General features: G+C 43.3%; 1 protein-coding gene across 2 annotated transcripts in view; it reads left to right on the forward strand.

Annotated features, from left to right (window-relative positions):
• ndfip2 (Nedd4 family interacting protein 2) overlaps positions 1 to 27464 on the forward strand; it is a 110146-nt gene that overhangs the window by 20683 nt on the left and 61999 nt on the right. The window contains exons 2-5 of one of the 2 annotated variants that reach the window (XM_085998548.1): positions 11008 to 11152; positions 19417 to 19550; positions 20608 to 20658; positions 27155 to 27242. In XM_085998548.1, coding sequence (XP_085854674.1) covers positions 11008 to 11152; positions 19417 to 19550; positions 20608 to 20658; positions 27155 to 27242 — 418 coding nt within the window. The remainder of the gene's footprint in view (positions 1 to 11007; positions 11153 to 19416; positions 19551 to 20607; positions 20659 to 27154; positions 27243 to 27464) is intronic. The other variant, XM_085998549.1, reaches the window with a different exon arrangement.

The raw sequence follows: 27464 nt of genomic DNA on the forward strand, positions 1-27464 counted from the left end.
ATTACAGGCTAAATAAGCTGACGCTCTTTTTATTTTATTTTAGATGGGTCTTTTTTGTGGGGGTTCAATAAAGTTCAAAATTATAACCTAAATAAAGTTTTGAAAGCCTGTTTTTATTTGTATGGAACAGTATGTCTATTTTGACGACAAAGATAATATAAGGGTCAGAGACAAAAACCATCAGTGTGCAAAAAAACTCAAAATTCCCGAAAATTCCCATGGAAAGTTTCCTCTTTTAAAAATTCCCAGAATTTTGCAACCCTAGAAGAAACTAATAAGGAGCCTAGACCTCATCAATAACTCTGTCAAGGAGCTGAAATTCTTCACTAACGTGCACATTTTCCGTTGAGCTGTTGAGATTGGTACACTTTATTTTTGTTATCACCTATTTCTTGTTATATTTAATTGCTGTTCTACCGTGTGAATCGTCTTGTTTTTGATTCTGTATCCCTCAGCACTACTCTGATCCTCCCACCCTATATAAACTTTCATTAATAAGATAATGTTTTACACAGATGTTCACTTCTACAGGACTAACTCTGGCGTCCTTGTACACATTCTCTATCTGGCGATTAATTCATACAAGCATATTAATACTGACAGTGCTGCAAGGCTCAGTCTCAGTGCAGAAGTTCACTGGTCAACATCTTTGAATTGCTGTGTATCTGTACAATTGTAGCATCAATTAGTTATTTTAAGACATTGCAATTTAAATCTCATACTACCCTACTTAACAAGTACTCTCTTACTGTGATCTGTACTGTGGAGAATTTTAATTAGGTGTTCCTTTTTCCTAGCCATAAATTGTTCTAATTTAACGTCAGTTTGCAGGGAACCAACCCTGAATTTTGGAATTTCCAATTCTACGTCCTTCTCTACTTTAACTTCAATTCCTTTGATAGGTCCCAGTGCATTGAACCCTTGGTCGCTTCATTAATTCTTGTGTGCAAAAAATCGGTTTCTCGATGAAGCATAGGTCCAAGCTGTGAGTAAAAAGTTTAAATTAGTTAATTTTAAACTACTCAATTATGATGCAGTAATGTGTTCTCACTTTCCTGGACCACATTAATTATTTCATGTCATGGTGTCATGTCAGTCATTGTGACTAAACATAGCATGTCCCATCTGCACATATAGCGGTCTCCGAAGATCATACAGCGCGAGCCATTCTTGTCCTTCTGGACTATATATATTAAAAGATCGGAGGGCTGGAGGTATTTAATTAGAATCTACCCCGGCATGGTCCTGATGTTTTGGGCAGTGGCCAGACTGCAAAACATATCGTTCTCCAGTATAGGCAGGGCTACATCCATCTCCAGGAGAAAGCTGTCAATTAAATATTCTTGACTACTCTTTCCTGACCTTTACTCGATTATGTACTGATTCTGGATTGATACCTTTATCGGGTTGTGCCCAGGTGATTTATGTTTCTCGCAGGTGCACTCTGATGTCTTTTTCCCTGACCCCTCGGTTCAGGTTATCTCCAATATTACCGATGATCACCGAGGGTGATGTTATTGGACCCCAGTGGGTGGTGCAATTTCCCAGCATCTACCACATACACTCAGTAGCTTCCTCGTCTCCAATTAAGTTGCACGTCCCCAAAATTTTACCAAACAATCTTGCCATTTCATTTCTGACATGAGCCCTGGAGGAATCCTGAGTACGGGTCCCTGGGTCCTGGTGCTCGAACAGTTCTGTTGTGCTCAGTATTTGTAGCCAGTTAACCTCTTGCCTACCAGTAGTTTTTCCTCTCTAAAATACCGAATGCCAAAGCCCTTTAGCTATCATCTTTAATTAATTTCAGTATAACAGAGGAACCGAAAGCTGTCCTCCTCACCTTATCTATTTTGGCCAACTGGCATGGAATTTTGTTTACAAAGTGATGCCTGCCAACGAACCGGAAGCTGATTTCATTGACCGGAAGCTGCACAGAAGCGTTCTGCACATTAATCTGAAAATTTTGATGTACCGGAAGAGGTGAAGGAGGGGACCCGAGTAGGACTGGAACAAAGAGTGTTCCACATATCCCACGATAAGGCAAGCATAGCTAGGACCCATAGCAACACCTTTGATTTGGAGATGCAACACATGCCCTTATACCTCCCCCCTTCCCACTGTCCAGGGCCCCAAACACCCCTTCCAGGTGAAACAGCGATTTACTTGTACTTCTTGCAATTTAATATACTGTATTCGCTGCTCACGATGTGGTCTCCTCTACATTGGGGAGACCAAACGCAGATTGGGTGACTGCTTTGTGGAACACCTCCGTTCAGTCTGTAAGGGGCACCCCGAGCTTCCGGTCGTCTGCCACTTTAATTCACTGCTCCATTCCCACTCGGACCTCACCGTCCTTGGCCTCTTGCATTGTTCCACGGAAGCTCAGCGTAAGCTCGAGGAACAGCACCTCATCTTCCGATTAGGCACTTTACAGCCTTCCGGACTCAATATCGAGTTCAACAATTTCAGATCATAACCTCGGCCCCTACCATATATATATATTTTTTATCCACAGTTTTTGTTTGGCCTTTTTTCCTCCCTCCCACATGGCAGCTGTCCTTCATTCTGCCAGCGCAATTCACACTTCATCTAGAGCCATCCTTTGTTTCTTAACCTGTCCCATTACCACCGCCTCTTGCCTTGAATATCTCTTAATGCCTCTTTACTTCTCCTGCCTTCCATCCTATCACAGACCTTCCCTTTTGTTCTTTCATCCCCTCCCCCCTTTCCCAGTCCCTAAACTTGCTTTAAAATCTGTCCCATTTCCTGCTTTTTTCCAGTTCTGACGAAAGGTCTTCGACCTGAAACGTTAACTCTATTTCTCTCTCCACGGATGCTGCCTGACCTGCTGAGTTTTTCCAGCATTTTCTGTTGTTATTTCAGATTTCCAGCATCCGCAGTATTCTGCTATTGATGAAGATAGAATTTTAGTTTGTTCAACTCAAAATGAAAAGTAGCATTTCCTCGCCCTATCTCCTGCACACCACAGGATATACATAGAAATGTTTCAGGTTAAATCCCAATTTTTGTTAAATCATTTATTCTTTTGTAGTCAAGAGGGGATCGATATCCCACACTGTTAATTTCTTTGTGTAATGTTATAGCGGTCATTAGGATTAGTGAAGTTAACTGAGGAGGTTCCCAAAATTCCCTCCCCTTCTTTAAGTGCTGGAATGTGCAGGGTAATCAGCTGGTTGCCAGATCCAGGGCTTCTGAATGTCCATCTACCTCATCAAACAATCATCATAAAATAGATATTGGAACACGGACCCATTCAGTTGGTATATCAATTGGCTCAAATTGCTGTTGGAGTATCTACCCTCAGACATTTTAAGATCAACGCAAGGAAAGTAAATGGGCTTCTCGGCAGATGTGCCTATTGTCTGGTATGTCCAGTCTCTCAAGATGTTTGCTCGTTGGTGGGTGTCTGAATTATGGGATAATTTGGAACATTATCTAGCTGCGATGGGCAATAAGTTAGTCAGTACAGGAAACTCTTTTTTATCCGGCACCGACGGGACCGGCGTGGGGCTGGTTTATCAAAAAGTCCGGATTACAGAGAGGTATAGTAAAAGGTACGAGAGCTCCGTACACAGCAACAAATCCAGGCTTCCCTGTTGCTTAACAACAGGTGCAGGAACCCCGGCCACAAGATCCAGGCGTCCCTGTTGCTTAGCAGCAGGTGCAGGAAACCTGGTTACACGGCCACAGATCCAGGAACAGCCACTAATATGAAGTAAAACTTACCTGAACCTACTCCTGAATTTTGCTGGTTAACAGAGATTTCCGGTTATTTAGGTGCCGGTAAATCGAGAGTTTCTTGTACATTAAATTGTATAGCACTCCATAGTCACTAGTGCAAGATCTACATTAAACTGGTCCGGAACACATTGTGGACTGTAGTTAAACTATGGAACAACTTCCTTTGTTTCACTTGACAACCACCAACTTACACACTGAGAAAACTTAAACATGGAGGCTGGAGTCTTACCTTTTCTCTCAGACAAATTTTCCAGAGGGTATTTAAAAAAAATTAATTCTTGGGACATGGCCATTAATGGCAAAGCCAGTATTTATTGCCCATCCCTACTTTCCCTTGAGAAGGTGATGGTGGGCCTTATTCTTGAACCGCTGCAGTCCTCGTGGTGAAGGTACTCCTACAGTGCTGTTAGGTAGCGAGTTCACGATTTTGATGCACCGATGATGAAGGAACAGTGATATATGCCCAATTTGGGATGCTGTATGACTTGGAGGTGATGGTGTTCCCATGCATCTGCTGCCCTTGTCCTTCTACGTGGTGGAGGTTGCGGGGTTGGGAGGTGCTGCCAAAGAAGTCCTGATGGCTTGCCTCAGTGCATCTTATAGACTGTACACACAGCAGCTACGGTGGTGGAGGAAGCAGATGTTTAAGCTGGTGGATGGGGTGCTGAGCAAGCGGACTGCTTTGTTCTGGATGGTGCCGAGTTTCTTGAATGCTGTTGTAGCTGCACCCATCCAGGCAAATGGAGAGTATTCCATCACATTTCTGACTTGTTCCTTGTAGGTGCTAGAGAGGCGTTGGGTGGTCAGGAAGTAAGCCACTCGCCGCACGATACCCAGCTTCTGACTGACTCTAATGACCACGGCATTTATGTGGCTTGTTAAGTTGAGTTTCTGGTCGCTGGTGACCCGCAGGATGTTGATGGTGGAGGACTCGGCGATGGTAATGCCATTGAATGTCAAGTGGAGGTAGTTGGGCCCACACTTGTTGGAGATGGTCATTGCCTGGCACTTGAGTGGTGTGAATGTTACTTGCCACTTATCAGCCCAAGTATGTATGCTGTCTAGGTGTTGCTGCTTGCTGGTATGAACTGCTTCATTATCTGAGGAATTGCAAATGGAACTAAGCACAATGCAATCATCAGCAAACATCCCCACTTCTGACCTTATGATGGAGGGAAGGTCATTGATGAAGCAGCTAATGATAGTTGTGTCTAAGACACTGCTCAGGAAATCCTGCATAGATGTCCTGGAGCTGATATGATTGGCCTCCAACAACCACAACCATCTTCCTTTGTGCCAGGTACGACTACAGCCACTGAAGAGTTTTTCCCCTGATTCCCAGTCTTCAGTTTGACTTGGGCTCCTTGATGGTACACATGGTCGAATGCTGCTTTGATGTGAAGGGCAGTCACTTGCATCTCACGACTAGAATTTAGCTCTTGTGTCCATGTTTGGACCAAGGCTGTAATGCGGTCTGGAGTTGAGTGGTCCCAGCGAAACCCAAACTGAGCATCAGTGAGCAGATTATAGGTGAACAGTGATCGCACTGTTGACAAAACCTTCCATCACTTTGCTGATGATTGAAAGTTGGCTGATAGGATGGCAATTGGCTGGTTTGGATTTGTTCTGCTTTTTGTGGGCAGGACATACCTGAACAGTTTTCCACATTGCCAGGTAGATGTCGGTGTTGTAGCTGTACTTGAACAGTTTGGCTAATTCTGGAGCACGGGTCCTCAACACGAAGGCCAGGATGTTGTCTGGGCCCATAACCTTTGCTGTTTTGAGTGCACTCAGCTATTTCTTGATATAACTTGGATTGAATCGAATTGGCTGAAAACTGGCATCTGCAATGGTGGGGATCTTGGTGGGGGAGGCCGAGAAGGATCATCTATTCAGCACTTCTGGCTAAAGATGCTTGCAAACGCTTCAGTCTTGTCTTTTTTTGTCATGTGCTGGCCTCTGCCACCATTGAGGATGGATGTTCATGGAGCCTCCTCCTCCCATTAGTTAATTAATTATCCACCACCGTTCGCGACAGTGTGGTAGAACGGCAGAGCTTTGACTTGATCCATTGGTTGTGGGTTCGCTTAGCTCTGCCCTTAGTGTGATGCTTCTGCTGTTTAGCATGCATGTAGTCCTGTGTTGTAGCTTCACCATTGCTGGCACCTCATTTTCTGGCACGCCTGGTGCTGGTCCTGGCATGCTCTTCTACAGACCGAAGACCATGGCAGAAGGAGTGAGCCGGATTCTGGTAACCCTTTGGAAACTGGAATTACATGAGTACTTTTCAAAATTTGGGACATTTCATATTTTGCGAGATGCAGACCATGAAGCAAGGAGCAAAGTGTGCAGCACAACATCAGTTACAGTTTAATTTGAGTTTCAGACAAGAACAGAGTGAAACCAAGCCCAAGGGTTCTCCTATTTCAAAAGTGGGCAGGAAGAAATCCAATGCCCACACAGTTAGTGAGCTGCATGCTATTAGTAGAGTTGTATATGTGCTGCGCATCAAATCTGCAGTATGTCATGTGACAATCTGCATGAAGAAAGTCAGCATTTAAAGCACATCAGCTATCTTCACAACAGTGCATTGATTTGTTTTAAATGTCTGGAGACAACACTGAGATGTCCTTTGATCAAAAAAAATACTGTTTGGACTTCGCTATCTATTGCTCTTTATTTGACACTACTCCCTAGCAAATGGAGTCTCTTTCTCCTCCCCCCCCCCCCCCTTGCAGGTGCTTCTGCCCTCTTTATCCTGAGATACCACTTAGCCTCCCTTAGGGTTGCAAAATTCTGGGAATTTTTAAAAGAGGAAACTTTCCATGGGAATTTTCGGGAATTTATGGGAATTTTGAATTTTTTTGCACACTGATGGTTTTTGCCTCTGACCCTTATATTTGTCGTCAAAATAGACATACTGTTCCATACAAATAAAAACAGGCTTTCAAAACTTTATTTAGGTTATAATTTTGAACTTTATTGAACCCCCACAAAAAAGACCCATCTAAAATAAAATAAAAAGAGCGTCAGCTTATTTAGCCTGTAATTTGTCCTTATTTTGTCCCTTTGAGTCTTCTACTCATGAGTCTTCTGAGTCTTCTACTCCTCATTGCTCCTCCTGATTCTCTGACTCTGGCTCTGACGTGTCCATTTCCTCCTCTGTGTCAATGTCTAGCTGTGTGGTGGACACTTCTGTATCTGGCTCAATAAGTTGTAGGTTCGCCTGGATAGCCACCAGTTTCTCCACTCTCTTGTTAGTCAGCCTGTTGCGCACCTTTGTATGTGTATTCCCAAAAAGTGACCAGTTTCATTCAGAGGCCGCTGATGAAGGTGGGATTTGGAGTATCACCGATGCAATAGGTGACAGGGCCTCAGATGCACAAAGTCCCTTCCACCAGGTATGTGCACTGATATGCTTGCATGATTCCCATATCCCATCCCCATTCCAAAGACCTTGCTTGGTAGAGAACTTTGCCAGACTTCCCAGAACTTTGCCCACATCCAGATTGAGATGGTGTGAGAGGGTAGAAATCACATTGTAAGCGCTGTTGATCTGTTCTCCAGAAAGTATTGGTCTCCCAACATGCTTTGGGTCCAGCATGTATGCTGCAGCATGAATCGGCTTGACACAAAATTCTTGACGCGTCTGTATGAATTGAACAATTGCCTTCTCCTCTGCTTTGAGCAGCAGGGATGTGGGTAGGGCAATGCTGATTTGTTCTTTTAAATCAGTAAAAAGCCTGAGAACATCTGACAAGACAGCGTCATCTCCTTCAATCTGAGCAATTGCAGATGCTACTGGCGAGAGTAGTTTAAGGCTGCTAACCACTCTCTCCCAAAACACATCATCCAGCAGTATTTTCTTGATGGTGGTTTCCATATCCCCAGACTGGGATATTGCCATTTCTTGCAGCGACTCCTTACCCTCCAGAAGGCTGTTGTACATTATGACAACACCACCCCATCTAGTGTTGTTGGGCAGCTTCAGTGTGGTGTTCTTGTTCTTTGTCATTTGCTTGGAGTTGCAGGTTGCTGCAACTACCTGTTTTCCCCTGACATACTTAACAACTTGCTTGGCTCTCTTGTACAGTGCTTCCATGGTTCTCAAACCCATGATGTCCTTGAGGAGCAGGTTAAGCCCATGAGCTGCGCACCCAATAGACGTAATATGAAGGTAGGCCTCCTCCACTTGAGCCCAAGCAGCCTTCATAGTCGCAGCATTGTCAGTAACTACTGCAAAGACCTTTTGTGATCCAAGATCGTTGATGACCGCTTTCAGCTCATCAGCAATTTATGTGCCTGTGTGTCTGTTGTCCTTCGTGTCTGTGCTCTTCGTTATCGTTATTGCTATCGTTTCTTTGAGCTTTCCTTGGACTCTGTTATACTCAGCCTCCAGCAAATAAGTAGACAAAGCATGTCTGGTGGGAGGACAGCATGCAGGGCGAATAACATTGAAAAATCTCTTCCAGTACACATTGGCTGTGAGCATGAGGGGTGAGCCTGTTGCATATACAGCTCGAGCAAGGCACTCATCTGCATTCTTCTGGCTATGGTTATCCATTGTATCAAAGAACCTTCCAAGTGGGCCAGGAGTTGCTGATGATAAGGAGCCTGATGCTGAATGAGAACCATCATCTTCTTGAATGGAAGCAGAGGAACTCTGGGCTGACTGCTGTGAGCTTTGAGTGAAGTTGTTGCATTTGGATAAATGCTGCTGCATCTTTGTGGCATTCTTCACATATGGCTTTCTACAGTGTTTGCACATGTACACAGTCTTTCCATCTTTAATGCCTGGGGTAAAATCCTTCCACACATCCGACGGTAAACGTGGCATTGTTCTATGCAGAGAAATAAAGGGCATTCATCTCTGTGTCGAACTGCGGTCGATCAGCACGATTGCAACAGGGTGAGTGCATTTTTGCTGATGCTCCATGTGATGGAAGCATGACCTGTACACACACGACGCTACATCACCAATAGTGTATTCTTTTGTATATTTTAAATTGAAGGACAACAGAGTTCAACAAGTAACTGGTTTATTTGGTATAAAGTCTGATTTACTTACTGCATCATCACAACATCAGCAGAAAACAAAATGACTTCCCTCAGGACCCCTAACCTGGATCTTAAAAAAACTATAGCAATCTTACAGATGCCTGCAGGCCAATCACAATTCGATATGCAAATATTACAAATAGAGGGAGCTAATCGCTCATCCACTCATCCAACCAATCAGGACACATTTGTTCACAGTCACACACAAAACTTGTAATTATTAAAACAAGCCAAGTAAGAAGATAAACATATATTGATTAAGAAATTCCTTAATAATTAAGATTCCATCTCTGTTAGTAATTTTAAGAGAGGACCTGTGGGGGGAAAAAAATACAAAAAAAACAATATTATGCTAGCATGTGCTTTTTTGGGCAAAATTCCCAAGCTAAACTTCCTGTGGAAAATTTCCGGAAATTTACCGGAAACTTTCCACCCCTTTGCAACCCTAGTCTCCCTACATTGCAGTGTTTTTTTCATTCTTTGAAGAAGGCATCCTCCATACATTGTATTCCCATGGGACTTGCGGGGAATGCGCTAAACTATTAACTGCTTCTTTTCCAGGTGTGTGTGCAGGCAAAATCAAACTGACACACCAGAGTGGGGTGAGCCCTTTTATATTGAGCAGTTTTAATTTCAGGTGAATATGGTCTGCTTCTGGCCCACTCCAACAGTTTGTGGAGAATGCAACTTTTAATACAAGGGCCTAGAAATTGGGTTGGGACCATTTTTAGGTACACGGGGGAGGGGGTAACCATGGTTCATGGCCCCACGTCTGAATGGTGAGACCCAAGGCTCATCCGATATTTGGCATCGGGCCTCATTTCAGTGTTGCCGGTGATGCGGACACCCAAGTTTAGGCTGCTGCTTAGATTGGATCCTGGTTCGGGAATCAGAATTGGGGCCCGGACCGGGGATCTGGATGTGGGCCTGGTCTGGGGAATCATGGTAGTGTTGGATCAGTGCCAGGGATTGCAGGGGTCAGGTCGGGAGCAGAGGGGAGATCGGTATCTGGGGTCGGATCCGGAGCACTCCTGCTCCTCCTGGCTCCACGTTCAGGAATGTTACTTACCTTCTTTGTTGCAGGCAATCCCTAAGGATGATTTACTTGAGTGCTACCAGCGCTGGTGTGAGCTCCCTCTGCAAAGCAGTCTTACAGAAGGGTGCCTCAAAGAGGTGTTAGGCCCCTTATAACATGCTTTAGGTGTGGGTAAAGGATGCCTCTTGTTGGTCCTTTACCCAATATGGCAGGCAGTGCACTTCCAGCTGGGATTGTGTGCATGCTCCCTGCCTGCCATATTGGGGCCTTAGTAGCCCGATGCACAGACCAATTTCTGGGCCAAGATGTTTCTTTTTGCTGTGCTCTTGAGTTGAGTGGGCGGGTTGTTCATGGTCCCTGACGTTGGCAGATACACATTTGCGGTAAATTTTCATTATTTTTTTCCTTTGGCATATTTATTTTTTCCTACATTGCAACAGCGACTGCACTTCAATAAGTACTTCATTGGCTGTAAAGCCCTTTGGGGCGGCTGGTGGTCATGAAAGGCGCTATATAAATGCAAGTTTTTTATGCTTATTCCAAAAAAGGTGTTTGTGTGTCTTGGTGTAAATGATGCATTGTAAGAAATTGGATGTGTTTCACCATTGTAGAGCTGCATGTTGATGGAAAAATACAGAAGGCATCAATCAAGTTTAAAACTTGATGTTGGTTCTCATCAATCTCAAACTTGAGTTCTTTGGTATTTACGATTGGAAAAGTAATCCATTATGGTCCTACTATTGAATACGTTTCCAAATGTAACAACTTGATTTCACTAATGATTTAGGAATGATTTCTCTCAAAGTGAATCAATTGTTATCAGCTATGTATTAAAAGGGGAGCTTATTCCCTGTTTAAAGATACTTGGGATTAAATTCAGATTCTATTTTTCTTCAAACTGTGGCCGTGGTATTAATGTGTAATATGCACTCCTTCAACGGTAAAACCGTTCAAGTGAATCTGAACACAGCTTAAAAATAAGGAGCTTTTTTTTCCTGCTCCACCCTCCCCAGAAGTTGGTGACTAATTGCTATTAAAGGGTTAATTGTAGGACAAACCATCAAATATTGTAATTTAAAAATTGGGATTTACTGAAATTGTTGTAATTAATCTCTTGATTAAGTGCTTTTGTTCTTTTTCTATTTTGATAGCTGCAAAATGAGGATGATTCTCCACAGACATCTGATACGTTACAACCAAGCCTTCCCACAGAGTCTCCTCCGACATTACCACCTGAATCCGACATACCACCACCGCCTTACAGCAGTGTCACAATGGGAGCAACCGCATCAGCCGGTGAGAGATTTAGAAAGGTCTTAAATTTTGTTTGAATTATTCACTGGGTGTGGGTATTACTGGCAAGGCCAGCATTTATTGCCCATCCATAGTTGCCCCTGAGAACATAAGAAGTAAGAGGAGGAGTAGGCCATACGGCCCCTCGAGCCTGCTCTGCCATTCAATAAGATCATGGCTGATCATCGACCTCAACTCCACTTTCATGTCCGATCCCCATATCCCTTGATTCCCCTAGAGTCCAAAAATCTATCTATCTCAGCCTTGAATGTGTTCAAAGACTCCGCATCCACAGCCCCCTGGGGCGGAGAATTCCAAAGATTCACAACACTCTGAGTGAAGAGATTCCTCCTCATCTCAGTCTTAAATGGCCAACCCCTTATCCTGAGACTATGCCCCGTAGTTCTAGACACTCCAGCCAGGGGAAACAACCTCTCAGCATCTACCCTGTCAATCCCTTTCAGAATCTTGCATGTTTCAATGAGATCACTTCTCATTCTTCTAAATTCCAGAGAGTATCGGCCCATTCTACAGAATCTCTCATAGAACAGCCCTCTCATCCCAGGAATCAATCTAGTGAACCTTCGTTGCACCACCTCCAAGGCAAGTATATCCTTCCTTAGATAAGGAGACCAAAACTGTGCACAGTACTCCAGGTGTGGTCTCACCAAGGCCCTGTACAACCGTAGCAAGACTTCCTTATATTCTTATACTCCAACCCCCTTGCAATAAAGGCCAACATGCCATTTGCCTTCCTTATTGCTTGCTGTACCTGCATGCTAGCTTTCTGTGTTTCTTGCGCGAGGACACCCAAATCTCTCTGAACACCAAGTTTCTCACCATTTAAAAATATTCTGTTTTTCTACTCTTCCAACCAAAGTGAATAACCTCACATTTCCCCACATTATACTCCATCTGCCACCTTACTGCCCACTCACTTAGTCTATCTATATCGGGTGAGCTGCCTTCTTGAACTGCTGCAGTCCGTGTGTGAAGGTACTCCCACAGTGCTCGAGAGTTCCAGAATTTTGACCCAGTGACAATGAAGGAACGGTGATATATGTCCAGGTCAGGATGGTGTGTATCTTGGAAGGGGGATTTGGAGGTGGTGGTGTTGCCATGCACCTACTGCCGTTGTCCTTCTAGATAGTAGAGGTCGTGGGTTTGGGAGGTGCTATCGAAGAAACTTTGGCGAGTTACTGCAGTACATCTTGTAGATGGTTTGCACTGCAGCCACAGTGCCGGTCAGTGGTGGAGGGAGTGAATGTTTAAGCTGGTGGGTTGGGTGCCGCTCAAGTGGACTGCTTTGTCTTGGATGGTGTCGAGCTTCTTGAGTGTTGGAACTGCACTCATCCAGGCAAGTGGAGAGTATTCCATCCTTGACTTGTGCCTGGTGGAAAGGCTTTGGGGCGTCGGGAGAGGAGTCACTTGCCACAGACTACCCAGCCTCTGACCTGCTCTTGTAGCCACTGTATTAATGTGGCTGGTCCAGTTAAGTTTCTGGTCAATGGTGAACTCCAGGATATTGATAGTGGGGGATTTGCCAATGATAATGCCGTTGAATGTCATGGGGAGGTGGTTATACACTCTCTTGTTGGAGATGGTCATTGCCTGACACTTGTGTGGCACGAATGTTACTTGCCACATATCAGCCCAAGCCTGAATCTTGTCCAGGTCTTGCTGCATGCGGACACGGACTGCTTAATTATCTGAGGAATTGTGAATGTTACTGAACACTGTGCAATCATCAGCGAATATCCCCACTTCTGACCTTATGATGGAGGGTCATTGATGAAGCAGCTGAAGATGGTTGGGCCTAGGACACTGACCTGAGGAACTCCTGGGGCCGAGATGATTTTGGAATGTATTCCTCCCTAATCCATTTGTAAGATTGGGCAGGATAGGGACCCGAAGCAGGAAGTTGGCAGGGCCCCTAGAAGACAATGACTGTAGCAGGGATAGAAACTGAAATCCAATAGGAGGAAAATTATCAGGAGCAGTAGGAATGTTAAATGCACAATTATAGAGGAAATAGTGGGATCTGAATGGGACAGGTGAATTTAGTGGAGTCAGGAAAAGCAATTAATTCATTGAATGAATCTACAAAACAAAAACAAAGTAGATTAGATATTAATTCAGAGTGGGAGGTCTGAATTGCCTCTGACCAATTAAGCTGGCCTTTTTTTTCCAATTACAACCTATTATTGAGGGAAATTGGTGGTTTATGTCATACATTTACTACAAGATGGTAGTGCTTTTTCCACCATGATGGGCCTGTATTTTAATATATGCAAGCAAGAAACAGCAGGCTGGCAGAATAATATGCTAGGTAGCAATTTGTCAAGGTATGAGGCAAGGTGCTTACAGTGCACCAGATATGAGGGTGGTACATTCCCGAGGATGGCTCTAGGAACAAGATGGTATGCTTTTCTTTTCTACCTTTTTGACTTTAGATACTTGAGCTTCAGTGCATTGTGAAGGATCTTCTTTAGCTTGGTTGCCATTATCTGCACACTAGAGTCCATTCCTTCCCTTCTTGAGGAGAACCACATTATTTAGTGGGAGGGATTTCCACTTTTAATCTTGGGGAGGGTGGTTCCATTAGGTACTGAGTTATCTGTCAACATTGTGTGAATTATTGTTTCCAACGGGTGGTGGGGGTTAAAAGGAAAGATTATCAGTGCAACTTTATTGTATTCTACTTGTTGATATTTTTGATTTTATATTTCTATTGGTAATTTCCTACTGGGCAGCAAGCAAAGTGTTCCATTTCAAACTGATATTGAAGTATTGGACTTCATCAATGTTTCTTAAAGCATTGTTTTGTCCCGATCAGTTTTTTTGTTGTATGGGGGGAAAATACTGTATAATGTATGAAAGCTATGATATTCTGTGTAATGAAATAAATCCTAACAGTGCTGGTTAAGATTACATTGTACAATGCCAACTTTATTTAATTTATGGGATTTGATTGCAGGAGCAGCTATTTATGTAACTGATCTCAACACTCAGGACAAAAAACAAGAATAAAAATTATTAGTGCAGGAAACTTTCGATTAACCGGCCCCTAAATAACCGGAACACTCTATCCACCGGCAAAATTCAGGAGTCGGTTCAGATAACTTTTATTACTTTTTTTTACTCCCATTTGTTGCTGTGCAAGGGTGTAGCTGTTGCTAAGCTACAGAGACGCTTGCAACTTGTGCCGATTGTTTTGAAGCTGTTAGGGTTTGTTGCTTTATACGGAGCTCTGAGCTCCGTGGCCTAGAAATTGAGTGCCCTTAGCGCCGATTTTGCGGCGCTAGAGGGCCTAGCGCTGCATTTGGCGCCGGCGCCGAAATTGCCTGGGGCCCTTACGCCGCGGTAGACCGGTAGCGCTGCGCCGGCACCGATGACGTCATCGGTGTGCGCAGCGTCCCGGTTGCCATGCCGACGGGCCCCAGCGCCGAAATTCAGTTGCGGCCGCCTCGCCCGTGACAGCCGCAACTAAGACTCTGGCAACAGAGTCTTACGAGTCTTTGCGCCGGCGCATTAAAGGCCCCGCGGCGGCCGGCCGCTTTCCCGCCGGCTGCCTGGCCGCAGCTCCCTCCCCGGACTTCCCCACCCCCCCCCCCGCCCCGGAACAGAAGCAAGCCCGGCACTTGTCCGAGGTGCCGGGCTCATTTTTTAAAAGATTTTCGCGGGCCGCGATCGGGTGCAGGCAGCTCCTCCTTAAGGGAAGGAGGAGGCCTGCACTTCCCGAGCCTGCCGCACCGCATCGGGTGCCGCAGCGCCGGAATTGCAGCGCGAAACGGCAGTTAGCGCCGATTTACCGCCGCAAAGACCCTTCAGTAGCGCCGGCAGCCGTTTGGGCGCGGCCCTGCTGAATTTTTGGCGCGCGCAGGGGGACTTAGCGCCGGCACTAACTTCCGGCGCTAAAGCCCTGGCTAAGCCAAAACTCAATTTCTAGGCCCGTATCTTTTACTATAACGTTCGGTTATCCGGAATTGTTGATGAACCGGCACCACGTCGGTCCCGTCCGTGCCGGATACCAGAAAGTTTCCTGTGTTAAGTTTGTACATATGCGGAAAAAGGAACTGTCTACATCAGGGGTGGACAGACTTAAGATGCTGGAGCAAAACCTCTTGAGAAAAATTGTATTTTATTTTTAAGCCCATGTTCATTCATGATTCGCTCATAGTGTCAAGTTTAACAATAATTCTAAAACAATCGGATTCATTAGTTCTCAAAACGTTTACATTTGGGGAAAAAAAAACAATTTGCATGAAAAAAATTGTCTTTCTAATTTCTACTTTTCTCATTCACTTCTGCTTTCCCCCATCTCTCCTTCTCCCATGTATCTAAAACTGCCCTAGCCAGAGTCACGAATAACATCTTTTGTGACTGTACCCATGATGTGTTATTTCTTCACCTTCTCCTTGACCTCTCTGCAGCATTTAACACAGTTGACCATACATCCTCCCTAATGCCTTTGTTCCATTGTCCAGCACTGTGGGATTGTCCTTGCATGATTCCACTCCTACCTATCCAGACAAAGCCAGCATATCTCCAGCAATAGCTCCTCTTCCCTGCCCAGCACCATCACCTCCTAAGTCCCCTAACAATCTATCATTGGATCCTTCCTTATCTATATGTTGGCCCTCAGTGACATTATCTGCAGGCACGAGTCAGCATCCATTTTTTTTATTCGTTCCTGGGATGTGGGTGGCGCTGGCAAAGCCAGCATTTATTGCCCATCCCTAATTGCCCTTGAGAAGGTGGTGGTGAACCGCCACCTTGAACCGCTGCAGTCTGCGTGGTGTAAGTACTCCCATAGTGCTGTTAGGGAGGGAGTTCCAGGATTTTCACACACAGACGATGAAGGAATGGTGATATTTCCAAGTCAGGATGGTGTGTGACTTGGAGGTGATAGTGTTCCCATGCTGCACTTGCCCTCTAGGTGGTAGAGGTCATGGGTTTGGGAGGTGTTGTTGAAGAAGCTTTGGCAAGTTGCTGCAGTACATCTTGTAGAAGGTACACACTGCAGCCATGGTACACCGGCGGGAGTGAATGTTTAAGGTGGTGGATGGGGTGGCAGTCAAGCGGGCTGCTTTGTTCTAGATGGTGTTGAGCTTCTTGAGTGTTGTTGGAGCTGCACTCATCCAGGCAAGTGGAGAGTATTCCATCACGCTCCTGACTTGTGCCACGTAGATGGTGGAAAGTCTTTGGGGAGTCAGAAGGTGAGACACTCGCCGCAGAATACTCAGCCTCTGACCTGCTCTTGTAGCCACAGTATTTATATGGCTGGTCGAGTTAAGTTTCTGGTCAATGGTGGGGGATTTGGCGATGGTAATGCCGTTGAATGTCATGGGGCGGTTGTTGGACGCTCTCTTGTTAGAGATGGTCATTGCCTGGCACTTATGTGACGCGAATGTTACCTGCCACTTATCAGCCCAAGCCTGAATGTCGTCCAGGTATTGCTGCATGCGGGCATGGGCTGCTTCATTATCTGAGGAGTTGCGAATGGAACTGAACACCGTGCAGTCATCAGCGAACATCCCCACTTCTGAACTTATGGTGGAGGGAAGGTCATTGATGAAGCAGCTGAAGATGGTTGGGCCTAGGACACTGCCTTGCAGCCGTTTGTTCCAATTGAGTGGCTTGCTCTGCCATTTCAGAGGGCAGTTAAGAGTCAAGATTCTGGAGTCACATGTAGGCTAGACCAGGTAAGGACAGCAGATTTCCTTCCCTAAAGGGCATTAGTGAGCCAGGTGGGTTTTTACGACAATCCGGTAGTTTCATGGTCACCATTACTGATGCTAGCTTTTTATTCCAGATTTGTTTAATTAACTGAATTTAAATTCCGTGGTGGGATTTGGACTCGTGTCTCCGGATTATTAGTCCAGGCCTCTGGATTACTAGTCCAGTAACAACCACTATGCTACCGTTCCTGGTGTGCTGATAACGCCCTGCTCTGCCTCTCTACCACATCTTGACACAATAACACTTCTATGTTGTTGGACTTCCTACCCAATGTGCCATCTTGGATGAGCCGCTGGTGCCATCTTCCCCTCTGGCTACTTGTTCAGGCTGAACAAAGCCAGCTGCAACTTTGCGCTGTATTCTCCCTTTAGCTGAGCACCATACTACTCAAATCTTCATAACTAAAATCACTGACTTCCACCTCCACAACATTGCTGTCTCTTTTCTCTCCCCAACCCCCCCTCCCCCTCCCCCATGCCACTGAAACACCGAGCCATGCTCTTGTCACCGCCTGACTATTACTCCAAAGCTGTCCTTACTGCCCTTCCATTGTCCTTCCTTCATAAACTCTAACTTGTCCCAAACACAGCTGTCTGCATGCTGGCCTACATCAAGTCTGCTCATACATTATTTCCATCTTCACTGACCTGCACAGACACTCTGTTCTCTAACAATTCCAATTTAAAATCCTTGTCTTTGTCTTCAAATCTGTTCATGACTTTGCACCTCCCTAACTCTGCAATCTCCTCCAGCCATAGATCCTTTCATGTACCCTTCAGTCCTCTGACTCTGATCTCCTGTGCATCCTGCCTCTGTTCATCCCACCATCTCGAAACACCTCCACCTGTTCACCTATATCCTCCTTTAAAAATCTTTTCAAATCTCATCTTTTTGACTAGGAGTTCTCTCCGAAACACACTCCCATGCTTCGATGTGCGTTCCTCTCTTTGAAGCACCTTGGTATGTTGAAGGCGTTACATAAATGCAGTTTTATCATTGTTGACTTTCTCTCCTTCCCTTCTATCCCTCTTTTATGCCTCTTTGCCTTCTGTCACTTGCTCTCTCATGCCACCTTCCTCCTTTTCTATTGCACTCTCATTTGCTTGCCTCCTGTTCTGTCATATTCTCTCGCTTGCCTCCTTTCATCTCTCTTACCTCCTTTATTCTGCAGCTTCCCTTTTGTGTGTCTCTCTCTGTCTGCCTGTCTCTCACACACATGCCCCCTTTCCTTTGTCTTTATCTTTTTAAACTTTTCTCCTTTTATTGTTTCTCCTCTTTCTCTCTCCTGATTCTACCTCTAACCTCCCTCCCACTTCTCTCTCCTGCTGTTCAATCTCTCTTGTGCTTCTCTCGTTCTTGCTTTTCATTCAATTTCCTTTTCTTGTCTACTTTTCTCTTTCTTCTGAGACTCACTCTCCTGCTTCTGTTTCCTGAATTTTTTCTTTCTCTATCTGATTCTCTATTTCCTGATACTCGCTCTCTCTTTTCTGTTTCTCTGTTCCTTTGTATGCATCTCTCTCCTGATTGTCTTGCATAAAATTACAGGAAACTTTGTGATATCCGGCACCGACGGGACCGAGCTGTTGCCGATCTATCAAAACTGCCGGACATACCAGCGTTAATGTTGAAGCATACGGAGATTTGCAGCTCCGTATCTGGCAACAAACACTGTTGCTCAGCAACAGCTTCTAAACAGTCGGCCGTACCTTAGAAGCGTCTCTGTAGCTTAGCAACAGCTTCAGAGAGACTTTCCAGAGCCCGACTGTTTGGAAAAAAAAAAGCCACGAGAAGAAAAAAAACCTAGTAGATCGAGGTTTCCAGACATACAACCTCCGGATAAACCAAAGTCTCCTGTAATTTTGTGCTCATAATTATGCATGTAGTTTAACCCAAATTGATGGTCTCACTTACTGACGCAAGACAGGTATTTTTCTGAGGCTGGGTCTATGACTCATTGTTGAAACAGGGTGCTGGAGCTTTACTCTGTAGTTGGCTGTGTTATAAACCTAGGAGTTCTCTATGTTGACACGAGGTGCAAAATGAAAAATATGCCATTCTGAAACACAAATACCTTACATTGCTTCTGTGTAGGTTTAGGAAACAAGATATTGGTGTCTTCTAAACCAAAAACACAGAATACGATGATTGTATCTTCTCTCTTCCCACAAATCTGGATAAAACCAGTTGGGTGATGTGTCGTGAAAATAAATTCTTGAAATCTTTACATGTAAAAGACCTAAACTGCATTCGAGATAGCTGTGTTATAAATTTGAACATGGGGCGGGGGAAGGGTTCCTCTGTTGTTGGTAGCAAAATTATAAACAAGTTAATATTGCATTTACAATTTTCCATCCACGTAACAGAATTTTCAGTATTGGAATAATCACATTTCAGTATTATTAACACAATCCATTATACAGATACGAACAATAACTTAAGAATTGAAAATTTAATTTCTCCTCTTACCCTCTCCCACCCACACCAAAGCTTCAACTAATTTTTATCCATGTGTACTCTTTCAACAGAAACGGATTTCCAGAGCGACCTTATGCCGGTGCCACCCCCTTATAGCGTTGCCACCTCCCTGCCGACTTATGATGAAGCAGAAAAAGCCAAAGCTGCTGCAATGGCAGCTGGGGCAGCAGAAGCTGGACAAAGAGTGAGAAATTGTATTTTTTTTAATGTAAAACATCAAGATAACAGCTTTTTTTAATTAGGCGACTCTGATTCATGCTGACTAATAAGGTGGATTTACAGAATGGATACAAGCTAGATGTTTTGAGTGGGAATTCGTGAGCAGCAAGCAGCAATATATATTTGAACAGCACTAGTAAAGAAAGCATTAGTGAGTTTTGATATTTTAATAATGTTACTCGGAAAGATATAGTTCACTAGTTATTTCATGAAACCATTTGCTCTATGTGCTGAAAACAGGTACCCAGCACAATTCTGCAATCTAGAGTAGAATTCTTAATCACTTTGGTCAGCCTGCATCAGTCGACCATTTTGTAATGCTGCAAGATTGACTACAGGAAACTTTGTTATATCCGGCACTGACGGGACCGAGCTGTTGCCGATCTATCAAAACTGCCGGACATACAAAGTTAATGTTGAAGCATATGGAGGTTTTCATCTCCGTATCTGACAACAAACACTGTTGCTTAGCAACAGCTTGTAAACAGTTGGCCCGTACCTTGGAAGCGTCTCTGTAGCTTAGCAACAGCTTCAGAGAGACTTTCCAGAGCCCGACTGTTAAAAACAAAGCCACGAGAAGAAAAACAACCTAACAAAACGGCTCCTGATTTTGGCCGGTAGATCGAGGTTTCCGGACATACAACCTCTGGATAAACCAAAGTTTCCTGTAATAGGAATGTTTATTTCTTTCAATTATTGTTTAAGCCCTTGGAAGTATTAACATTTTTCAGAAATATGTACACTTCAGAAAAATGTTGATCTGTAAAAGGTGTTCATCCTCTTGGCAGCTTCTGAATTTTACTTGACAGTAACATTTATTAACAAATAACCGTCTAAAATGAATATTAAGTGCACAGTTGTACCAAGTCCATGAACTTTGTGAACAAAATATAAAGCTTGTAGAAACTTGAAAACTTGAATGGTAGTGCATCATTTGACATTTTATATTTAGTCTCTACTCATTTGCGTTATCGTATATTGTCTTGTGTTTTTCTGCTTAACAATCTGCTGCGCACGGCCAGTTTAGGGAGCCTAGGAATCTGGTTGATGAAATTCTACAAGGTACATCTCAGGTACAGTTCTATCCTGCATACATGACTGTGGAATGCTTGCATTACATGTTCAAAAATGTGGTTTGTGCACTTTTCTAATTGGATGCTGTACACTATTTTGTGTTTGTGTGCTATGCTCTCATACTTCATAGACAATTATAATTAACGAGGGTGTTTTCTGTTGCAGATTAACCCTTTCATAAGGTGAACCAGTTTATGAATAAAATGTCTTCAAGTTGGTATCGACTTTTGTTTGAGTTTGAGTTTCCATTAAAATGAATAGAGGTGCTCCAGGACAATAACTTTCCCTATAACTGATCATTGAAGCATCTGTGAAGGGCAGGAGATTCGAAATAATGGATCTCCAAGTGCCAACAAATCTAAAGATTTTTTTGATGGGTAACAATTGAATATTACCATATTTTCTTTAGGTGGAAATTGGGGAAGATTTTCAAACAGAAAACACTCCGCCGTACTTTCATTTTCCTTTATTAACTGATTAGACATTAATATTAAAGAACAGACATCTGTGAGCTGAAATGTTTTTAAAAAAAAAAAAAAATTTGCAAGAGCCATTTATAAACAAAGCTATAATTCACTCTGAATTTCATACCACATTGGGATCTTTCTAGTAAATACAACATACTGACAATGGGGTTATACTATCAGAACTGCATTGAAAAATGTCAGTTTACCGGTTGCAGGATGCAACACAAGTTATTGCATGGCTGTGAATGTGTCACCAAACATGTTAATGATACAGTCCAAGAATCTTCAATAGTTGGCATGTTCAACCAGGAGCCAAAGTGGAATAATTTAAATTCAATTTGAATTTAAAAAATGGGGTTACTGAAATATTGGGCCAGCCCTTGTTGGAGTGGGGCATCTCCTGGCATAAGGCCTTAGGCTTTTTCCTGCACCCTTCAGCCTGAAAATCTCTTTGCACCGTGACTTACTGAAAGTGCGAGCTGATAACAACGTGGCAAGGGCACTTGGGCATCTATCTGGGACCTTAGTGAATGGCAGGACCAGCAGTCTATCTCCTTAATCAATGAGATTTAAGGATTGAGAAAGAAACAGAGGAACGAGGGTGAATTAGAATCAAATCAGGTACAGAAAGGGAAATAAAGAGATGTAAAGAAAGATTGGATTAAGAGAGAGAGAGAGAAAAAAGAAACAAAGAAAAAGTAAGAAAAAAGTTTAAAAATGTAAAATTTGATTGAACAGTTTAAATTGTTCCCTTTCTGGGTCAGAGAGGTTGATTGGCATTACATTAACAATTATTACGTTGTTAAAAAAGGTACTTGCGCTGTTCAGTTCTAGCCCTAAGTTTCTGCAACGATTTAATGGACAATTAATGTGCAAATCCAGCAAGTTCTTAAAAATAATGGGAAGGCTAAGGGAGAGATGCCATTTGTGAGAAGCAAACGGCGGAGTGGCATAAATCGACCAGCAAGTTCTGGAGTTTCACAACTCATGGCTCTTAATCCTCTGAACTTGTTGGCCGATTTGCGCATTAATAGCGGTGTTAAGATTTGGCCATTATTGTTTTGAAATGTCTGTCATTTTAGTCAGTTGTTTAATATTGTAGATTTTTAAAAAAAATATTTGTTCATGAGATGTGGGCATCACTGGCAAGGCCAGCATTTATTGCCCATCCCTAGTTGCCCTCGAGAAGGTGGTGGTGAGCCACCTTCTTGAACCGCTGCAGGCCGTCTGGTGAAGGTACTCCCCCAGTGTTGTTAACTAGGGAGTTCCAGGATTTTGACCCAGCGACGATGAAGGTACAGCGATATATTTCCAAGTTAGGATGACGTGCGACTTGGAGGTGGTGGTGTTGCCATGCTCCAGCTGCCCATGTCCTTCTAGGTGGAAGAGGTCGTGGGTTTGGGAGGTGCCGTCGAAGAAGCCTTGGCGAGTTGCTGCAGTGCATCTTGTAGATGGTACACACTACAGCCACGGTGCGCTGGTGGTGGAGGGAATTAATGTTTAAGGTGGTGCCAATCAAACGGGCTGCTTTGTTCTGGATGGTGTCGAGCTTCTTGTGTTGTTGGAGCTGCACTCATCCAGGCAAGTGGAGAGTATTCCATCACACTCCTGATTTGTGCCTTGTAGATAGTGGAAAGATTTTGAGGAGTCAGGAGGTGAAACACTCGCCACAGAATACCCAGCCTCTGATCTACCATTGTTGCCACAGTATTTATGTGGCTGGTTCAGTTAAGTTTGCATTGGGATGGAGAATTGACGTGGCAAGTGACGGGGAGTTTGGGTTTGCACTTGAGGATAGAACAAAGGTGTTCAGCAAAGCGGTCACATAATGTGTATCTGGTCTCAGCGATGAAAAAGAGACTGCACCGTGAGCAGTGAATACAGTAAACTAGATTAGAGGAAGGACACAAATTGTGTCTCCCCAGGAAGGAGTGTTTGAAACCCTCGACAGTGGTGTGGGAGGTGGTGAACGGGCAGGTGTTGCATCTCCTGCACTTGCATGTAAATTGCTGTCTCAATTTACAGACAAGCACAAAGATTCAACATCTACACATTCACCTCCTGTACATTGATCTAGGCCAAAGTTAATCTCTATGCATTATCACTGCTAGGGAGCAGGACTGCAGCACATTACAATATTTGATTCATCAAAATGGAAAATATCAAGACTCCACTGCAGATGCTATAGAGTAGGATACAAGTTGATCATTTTGGAGTAAAGGTGGTTTGTAGATTTTGTTTTTAAACAAAGAAATTGCAACAAAGTTTTAAGGACAGAGCCATTATGTTCTCCATAGTAACGGAAAGTTAGAAATACGTGGAAATGTCATGCTGCCCTTTTATTTTTGAAGAAGCAGTGTATCTAATGGACCAAATAACAAATTGCACCTTCTGTCATAGAAATGGTATACAGGCTAACTTCACTATAATGAACCAGGTTTATAATGAGCACCTGTTTTCAATGGTCCCAATGGCATGACCCTTTTCTTTCAATGGAAATCAGCCCCACTACAACAAACACTTCAGGATCGACCCGGGCTGACCTGGACACAACGATGGTATTCAAGCTGCTGTTAATAGAAAGATAACCAATTGTAGTACAAATCCCGCATGACCTATGCATTTGTTGCCTGAGAAGTTCGCACATAAACTGGAACTAGGCAACAGGCATGCAATGAGGAAACCGGCACATGCGTGAAGATGGTGAGTAAGATCTTCTTTGTCTCTGAAAACAAATCATCCATGATTCGGGCCATAATGGAAAATTGCAAGCCATAATCTGCAAAGCACTCTGCTATGCAAAGAGCACTGTTGCAACCGTGTGGACCAACAGAGGAAAAATCAAGCCTGCTATCGTTGAAGATGAAATGCCGATCTAGTGTAAATTAATCTGTACTGCGACTCATGACGATCTTGATGCAGGAGTCAATCGCTGGTTTAAAATAGCCAAAGAGTGTAACATTCCAGTGTCAGGCGATGTGTTACGTGCAAAGGCCGAACAATTTGCATGTTCTTTAGGCACCAAAAACTTCAAATGCATAGCTAAACTGCTTTAAGCAGCGGCGTGATTGAAAATTTACGGCAATTGTCGGCGAACAGGGTGAGGTTAACACAGAGCTGACTAGCGTATGGCTGACGTTTATTTGTACAGAACTATATTCCAAGAGACATTTTTAACATCGACAAAACTGGACTTTCGACAACTATGCGAAACTTCACACAGTCATTACCTGGAACTGAGGATCTTTTTGGACTGGTTAACAAAGTAGAAACAGCGTGCATTGAGAAAAGCAACAATAATATGAAGCAGTTTTTTTACATCATAAAATTATGTACAATTTAAATGGGTCGTTCCTTTATTTTTCTGGTGGAGTGAATCGTCAAACCCAACTATAATGAACACCCTGATACAACAATCTCTTTATCTGCTCACCCTGAGAGGGTACATTATAGTGAAGTTCGCCTGTATATTGTTGGCAGTTAGGAGGGGTTAAAAATTAAAGGGTGTACCTTGTGCTCAAGATCAATGTACAGTAGATAAAGGATGGCCTTTTGTCTCAGTTTGCTTCTGTAAACCTGGGTCAGCCAGCTGACTGGTTTACGATGTATTTCCAGCACTTTTTTCCTCCTGATTTTCAGCATTTGCAGATTTTTTTTTTATATAGCCTGAAGCCCTGAGAAGCAGCCAGATAGCAGCAGTTTCCCAGTCACATCCATATGTCACGTCCTGACTTGGACTGCTGGCGATGCTTTAGTTGATCTTCGCCAGTTCACTTTCTCTGGACCTCAAAGCGCCTATCGTGCCCACCTCTGATTGCTGCCCTTCTCCGGGCTCGCTGGCTGTTCTTTGCAGTTTTGAAACGAACCGGTCACTTTTTATGCACTTCTATATATTAAGTAAAAATGACTCAGCAGATATATATTGTAACTACTTCACTTTAAAAAGTGTCCAGCTGGTATTCCAGCTGCAAACAACAGCAGGCAAGCCCGGAGAAGAATGGCTCAAGGGCAGAAGGAGGAATGTTGAGGGAAGAGGTTAGACTGGGGGAAAGGAACACGAAAGAGGGAATGTGATTCAAGGGGGAAAGAAAGAAGGAAACAGTGCAACAATACTGTAACAGCAGAACAACTGGTTGAGTTTCAAAGTAGAATTTTCTAATTGTATGGATGATTGCATTTTCAGATAATTGAAACGACATTTCTGTATGTTGTGTACTGTCAGGGTTAATTTTATTTTTTAAGTGTCAGCCTTGGCTCAGGGGTAATACTCTAGCCTCTGAGTCAGAAGGTTGTGTGTTCAAGTCCCACTCCAGATCCTTGAGCATATAATCTAGGCTGACACTCCAGTGCAGTGCTGAGGGAGTGCTGCACTGTCGGAGGTGCCGTCTTTCGGATGTGACGTTAAACCAAGGCCCCGTCTGCTCTCTCAGGTGGATGTTAAAGATCCCACGGCACTTTTTCGAAGAAGAGCAAGGGAGTTAGCCCCGGTGTCCTGGCCAATATTTATCAACATGACAAAAACAGATTATCTGGTCATTATCACATTGCTGTTTGTGGGAGCTTGCTGTGCACAATTGGCTGCCGTCTTTCCTACATTACAACAGTGTCTACACTTCAAAAAGTAATTAATCGGCTGTAAAGCGCTTTGGGCCATCCTGAGGTCATGAAAGGTGCCGTATAAATGTAAGTTTCTTTTCTCAACCAACATCTGGTCATTATTGCTGTTTGTGGGACCTCACTGGGCTTAAATTGGCTGCCACGTGTCCCTACATTACAACAGTGACTGCAGGTCCCCACATGGCCTGTTTCGGTTCTGATTTGTATTGTTGGAATGGGAATCAATATGTGCCAAAAGCAGGAAAGGGACCAAGTCAGATCAGACTATGCTTCTCACTTCTATGTGTTTCAAAGTGGCATTGGTGCAAGTCTCAGTGTAGGTTACTAGCAGACCCTCCTCAGCCAACGGTATGTATTGCTGAGATACTCCAAGCAGAAGAATAATTTTAAATTTAGACGTTACAAATTTAAGTTTACCCTGAAAAATGGAATAGTCTACATGTGTGGGGAGATTTGGTGCAGGTTGAGATTATATAGTATAGGAATGGAGTTATAGCAACTGGACTATGGCATTTTAGAGCTTTAGTATCTCCCAACTATTAAATCCAATATATGTTATAAACAGAAGTACGTCTACTTTACCTGAACTGCTAAAGTCCACATCTTTGTGCATATTGTGGCAAGGTTTACAGCCTCTTATGCAGATTGCCGCAAATAAAATTAAAAAAGATATCACTAATGAATTTGCAGTTTCAACACAAAATGTTGAATTAGAAGTGAAAGTACTTAGTGCAGTTAGTATGTAAATTTAATGTAAAGAGTATGCAGTTAACATTCAGATAATAAATGTGATTACATGCACAACTTAAGGAAATGTGTTTAACAAAACTCATTGGACTGTTCAGTCCAAATATACCAAGGCCGCAAAAACTTCACTTTCATACTTTTTCCACACTGCTATTCAATTCCGATGAACCTAGTAAACAATAAGGAAGGTTCATGTTTAAATCAGCGTTGAAACACATCAAGCTAGTGCAATTGTTGCTTTTTGTTGTAGCTTCGCGGGAAGATTTTCTTGAGTCATTGTGTCTTAGTGACATTGTAAACATAATGGAACATTTCCTCTGATTGCTATTTCTGATCATTGTAAACTCAATTATTTAGAATGTCTGTATAATTAATTAGAAATAAGAACGAGAGGAAATCTTTTGCAATGTTGCTAGTGTAATCTCTATATTCCTTAGGAGCATAAAAAGAATTGCACTTTCTTCAGATAATTACACTCTTAAACTTCAGACTCAAGTAGTTTCAGAGTGATATTTTTCTGGAATTTTATCATAGCAGAAAAGTGCTGCGTGGAGACCTGGTTGATTATGGAAACGTTAGTAACATGAATATCATAAAAAGCTTAATCTTATAATCTAAAATTACATGTTTTCACATAAAGCATTGTGTCATCGTACAAATACAGGAGGAAGATTTTCCACCAAGAGATGACTTCAATGATGCTGACCAGCTGAGAGTAGGCAATGATGGCATCTTCATGTTAGCATTTTTCAGTAAGTCTATCTTTTTTGTGGTGCTGTGTTTTGTTAAGTTATAACATTAAAATTAATTGCAGTGGTGTAATGTTTATGCAGTTGCTTAAGCTCTCTCGAATGTGATCTGTTATAAGTTTTTCATAGCTTATCAATAGATAAGTGTAGATGAAAGTTTTTCATAGGACATTGCAATAAAGTTAATGAACAGTGTTTAGAAGAACGAAGTCATACTCGTAGCAC

This window comes from Somniosus microcephalus, chromosome 10 (assembly GCF_052327205.1).
Source record: "Somniosus microcephalus isolate GS21.2 chromosome 10, FLI_Smic_1.0, whole genome shotgun sequence".
Taxonomy (NCBI): Eukaryota; Metazoa; Chordata; class Chondrichthyes; order Squaliformes; family Somniosidae; genus Somniosus; species Somniosus microcephalus.